This window comes from Formica exsecta, unplaced genomic scaffold (genome assembly GCF_003651465.1).
Source record: "Formica exsecta isolate Colony F162 unplaced genomic scaffold, ASM365146v1 scaffold768, whole genome shotgun sequence".
NCBI lineage: Eukaryota > Metazoa > Arthropoda > Insecta > Hymenoptera > Formicidae > Formica > Formica exsecta.
Genome location: NW_021853535.1, coordinates 54,002 through 58,514, shown reverse-complemented (window position 1 = coordinate 58,514; position 4,513 = coordinate 54,002). Strand labels below are relative to the sequence as shown.

The window sequence follows — 4,513 nt, the reverse complement described above, 5'->3', positions numbered from 1 at the left end:
AAAGAGTAAAGGAATATTTTAAGGTAAAGCATTCTTATTAGTAAAGATAATAAAAGTTATAAAAAAGAATTGCATCAATATTACATTCCAAAATTTTAATTTATTTTAGTGGGCGAAAGCTGTCATAGATGGGTGTCGTAAAACTAATCCTGCTTTAGAAAGAGAATTAGATATTTTATTTGCAAATCATTGCGATACTTCTGAAGAGAGTTGCTAGTACAAATTCTGAGAATGCAATTGATGAAATTGTAAGTACAATGGTAAGAGCAAAAATAACATCAAAATATATTGCATATGAAAACTTGTATATAAAAGTTATATACGATACAAATGTATATTTATATAAATAACATTTTTGAATAGATTTTTTTTTCTCAAAAACATATATCTATCATTTTCTCAAAATGTTTAGTTAGTTATTTTTCAGACTATTTGCAATGTTCATTATGAAACCATTTCATGTAATCGGCCAATGCGTCCGCCTCTTTTTCTGTAACTGCGTTATACAAAGATGCGCGTATTCCACCTACCGATCTGTAAAGAGAAATCATAGCTACTTGAATATCAATTGAATATTTTATGAAAAAAAAATTATTCTTTTATTATAAAATTTTTGAACTTTTAAAGATTGTCATAATGAACGTGTAAACAAAATCATTTTCTGCTATAACTTTACTGTAGTTAAATATATCATTTCTGACAGATATTTTTTGCTGACCTGTGACCTTTTAGCTGCAACATACCGCGAGCTGCGGCACCAGAAAGGAACTCCTTTTCGAGCTTCTCATCACCATTACCTATTCTGAACGGAATATTCATTCTACTACGCGCATCTCGCTTGATAGGACATGTATAGAAACCTCCTGAATTGTCGATCACATCGTATATCTTGCTGTTCTTCTTCTGTGCAAAGTTTTGCATACCTTCGACGCCACCATTCCGTTTGATCCATTCGAACACCAACCCCACTACATAAATTTGAAAGACGGGTGGCGTGTTGTGCAGAGAATTATCATTCGCCATAATGGTAAAATTCAACACCGTTGGGCACACATCCATGGCACGGCCGAGTAGATCATCCCGTATGATTACCAAAGTTACACCGGCTGGGCCGATGTTCTTTTGCGCACCCGCAAAGATTAACGCGAACTAAAAGAAAACGTGATGTATAATACGAGTTCTAGATAGATAAGAAATTTTTTGACAGAAGTTGTCGCAAACAGTTATATCAATTCGGAATTGCTCTATTGTAAATCACTTAGAAAATGATGAAATAATATGAAATCACACGCTACGTGATTTACAAATAAAAGTCATTAAATGCAAATCACATCTTGATACACTTTCAATCAAGATGCTTATACCTTGGATACATCAAAAGATTTCGACAGTATATTGGACGACATGTCAGCGACAAGTGGCACTCCATTTGTCTCCGGAATAAAACCGAATTCAATTCCTGGAAGCATTTATTTCGACATTTATTTCACATATAGTGGTGTGAAACAATAAGAAGAAAACAGTTTGAAGCATTTTATTCACCATGGACAGTCTCGTTGTCACAATAATAAACATATGAAGCATTCGGATCTAGGTTCCAAATGGAAGGATCCGGAATTTCTGTGTACTTTGTTGTTTTAGGTAACACCATATTCACTTTTCCATACTTGGTCGCTTCTTTCGCCGCTTTTGCCGACCATGAACCTGAAAAAAAATTTTATTTCATTATTTTGTTTAAAAAATTAAAAACTGCTGCATCTTTTTATTTTTCACTCTTACCAGTTACTAGATAGTCCGCAGTTCCGGTTTTCAATATGTTCAGAGGAATTGCTGCAAAAAGTCCAGTGCCGCCTCCTTGCATGAACAAAATTTTATAGTTTTCGGGAACGTTTCTTTAAAAAAAAAAGAACATCTTATCAAAATCAATAGAATTACGAAGAAACTCGAATATTATAATTACGATTATTATATTTTTCTGGCAGAATAATGAACTCTAAAGGATAAAAGAATCATAAATTTAATTTTAATTGCTCTATTATATATTATATGAACATTTCAATTAATTGGGAAAAAGTCGATGGTAACTGTTTAAGAATATTAACATTAAGATTGAGAGTTCTAGAGGATTTTATTATAATTTTTTATTATATTGCATCGTTTATTTTGAGAAAACGATATAAGAAAATGGTTCAGTTTCTAAACGTCTTGCAAAAATAAATTTTTATATACATTTAAATAAATTTGTATCACTTTCAAAATAAGCCAGTCATATGTCGAATAATTTGAATGTGATTTTTAGTCTAGACTCACAGGATATCCCGTAATGTGGTCTGGGCATTATTGATGACATTATTAAAATCATTCGACCGATGACTTAATTCGAGGATGCTGATTTGCGTGTTTCCATATCCAAGCAATTCCTTTTGCACGTCTTTCAGAACCTGTAAATAATGGAGCAATCTCGATTAACCGACATACGCGAGTTAGTTCAATGAACGCGATTGACCCGCATGCTTTCTCTGTTATCTCTTGTGGTCCAGTATCAATTAATATAAAAACACAACATAATCGTAGAATTTCAGGTATTTATCTCAGAACCATTTGCGTTTATCACACAAGCAAACGGAACTCATTACTTTATTGTGATAATAATGACGCGTAAAATGCATGGCTGTTTATTCGTCATCGATATGACAGAATTAAAAATCAGGAGTCACTCTTGTGTAAGTCTTTCGAAAATTATACTAGTATTTTGTGCTACTTGCTATACCATTGCATACATAAATAACTTCTATAAACTTCTTTTAAATCATTATCGATGCACGTGATGCATACGCATTCGGATTATTGCATGAATTGCAAAACAGTTGAATGTTTGATTAGTACGCGATATTAATCAAACTTGCGTGCGTAACTTTGTTCAAATAGAAAGAACAATTTTAAACACAGTTATTAGAAAATTACGAAACAGATATGGCACAAATATAGAACAAGATAAAAGGAATTTAGAAAGATTATAAAAAGGATATAAGAATATTGACAAAATATAAAGTAACTATTACATTGACATTTTAATTATATTAGAATTTATGCAAAAAAATTCTGTATATAGAATATTTCGAAATTATATGAACTTTTTTAATTTTAAAGTTATACGAATGAATGAATAATTCGTTCATTTTATATCAGTTTTTTATTTTTTTTTTTTTTTAATTTTGGAAAGAACCAATTGTTATTGAAATCAGATAATTTTATGCGCAGATATTCGAAAACTTTTAATGGCACAAATGTGGAAGCTATCTACGGACAGTTGTTTTGTCGGCCGTATCTCGGAAAAATAATAACGTGTTTTTATTACGGCTGCTAATTACAACTGATGAAATCTATCCTGAGTTTTATGTTGCTACACAGAAGCAAAAATCATTAAATTTTTTTCATATATATATATATATATGCCGTATTCGTGTATCGTTTATATAATTATATATATAATCACGTAGAATATATAAAAATATTCACACAGTATATATTAGTAAATTTGAAATAGATTAATAATTATATGCCATTTTTTCCTATTTCTTTATAGTTATACATCTCGTAAAATATACTTTATATTTAATAAATATTTTATATTCTTTATAGATTTTTTTTTTCATTCATGTATTTTTTTAAAATTATGTACGTTTTTCAGCTATTTCTTCTTTAAATATATTGTAAAGCAGCAAAATTAGTTTTAGAATCGATCATTCATTTCTTTAAGAAATAATCTGTTAATTTGTGAATTTCTATTGGTGCAAATACAAGAATGCAAAAAAAGAATGTAGGAAGAATATTATAAAACATACCTCATGCGGCAATTTAGCCGGGCCGGCGCCGAAATTGATCACTTTATTTTGATCAGTCATTATGCTTACAGTCGATCCGGACGTGCGTGGCAGAGAACGTAAAGCAAACTGAGCAACTGGATGAAAGACACAAACAAGTGGTCACCAGAGAGACAACACTTTGCAGTCGTTATCGCAGTATCCTCGCTCAGTTGGGGGATCTTATCGCCTCAACAACCAATTTCACGCCTTCTATCTTAATTTTTTACGTAATTAGATATCTTTGAGATGTCTTCTCGAGGTAAGTGCGACAATTCGCCTCAGACGCGAAGCGTCTGCTGTCGTGAGCGGTTCATTTGCATTAATTTTATTAGGCGAATGGCGTACAGAGTGTCTCAAAATCGCTTTCGTCCAACATTCCATGATCAACACACAAGTATACAGTGCTTTCCAGAATGTTATCTCTCATGGTTTCATATGAAGAGCACGTGATGTTGTTGAATCTATCGCAACTTATATAGAGAATAACAGGTAAAGGTCATTAATATTTATGGAATCTTATATTATGGAAGAGAACTGATAATCTTTTTCAAGTTCATTAACTATATATTAAGTGAATTGGATTATTACAATAAGCAAAAGTTTAAAATAATGTGATTATATTATAATTATAAATTCAATATATATAT

General features: G+C 31.2%; 3 protein-coding genes across 4 annotated transcripts in view; 2 read left to right on the top strand and 1 right to left on the bottom strand.

Annotated features, from left to right (window-relative positions):
- The window catches only part of LOC115243967 (guanosine-3',5'-bis(diphosphate) 3'-pyrophosphohydrolase MESH1), a 2,488-nt gene extending 2,124 nt beyond the window's left edge, over positions 1-364 (top strand). Inside the window, exons 3-4 of the mRNA XM_029821301.1 lie at positions 1-23; positions 110-364. Of these exons, the coding sequence (XP_029677161.1) occupies positions 1-23; positions 110-217 (131 nt within the window). The 3' untranslated portion in view covers positions 218-364. The remainder of the gene's footprint in view (positions 24-109) is intronic.
- LOC115243966 overlaps positions 1-4,513 on the top strand; it is an 11,839-nt gene that overhangs the window by 5,342 nt on the left and 1,984 nt on the right. The window lies entirely within an intron of this gene.
- Positions 81-4,513, bottom strand: part of LOC115243965 (probable phosphoserine aminotransferase) — a 6,794-nt gene continuing 2,361 nt past the window's right edge. The window contains exons 1-7 of one of the 2 annotated variants that reach the window (XM_029821297.1): positions 3,846-4,315; positions 2,311-2,441; positions 1,780-1,892; positions 1,543-1,704; positions 1,365-1,459; positions 719-1,149; positions 81-534 (exon numbers count right to left, since the gene is read on the bottom strand). In XM_029821297.1, coding sequence (XP_029677157.1) covers positions 429-534; positions 719-1,149; positions 1,365-1,459; positions 1,543-1,704; positions 1,780-1,892; positions 2,311-2,441; positions 3,846-3,905 — 1,098 coding nt within the window. In that variant the 5' untranslated portion in view covers positions 3,906-4,315 and the 3' untranslated portion in view covers positions 81-428. Of the gene's footprint in view, positions 535-718; positions 1,150-1,364; positions 1,460-1,542; positions 1,705-1,779; positions 1,893-2,310; positions 2,442-3,845; positions 4,337-4,513 lie in introns of those variants that run through there. The other variant, XM_029821296.1, reaches the window with a different exon arrangement.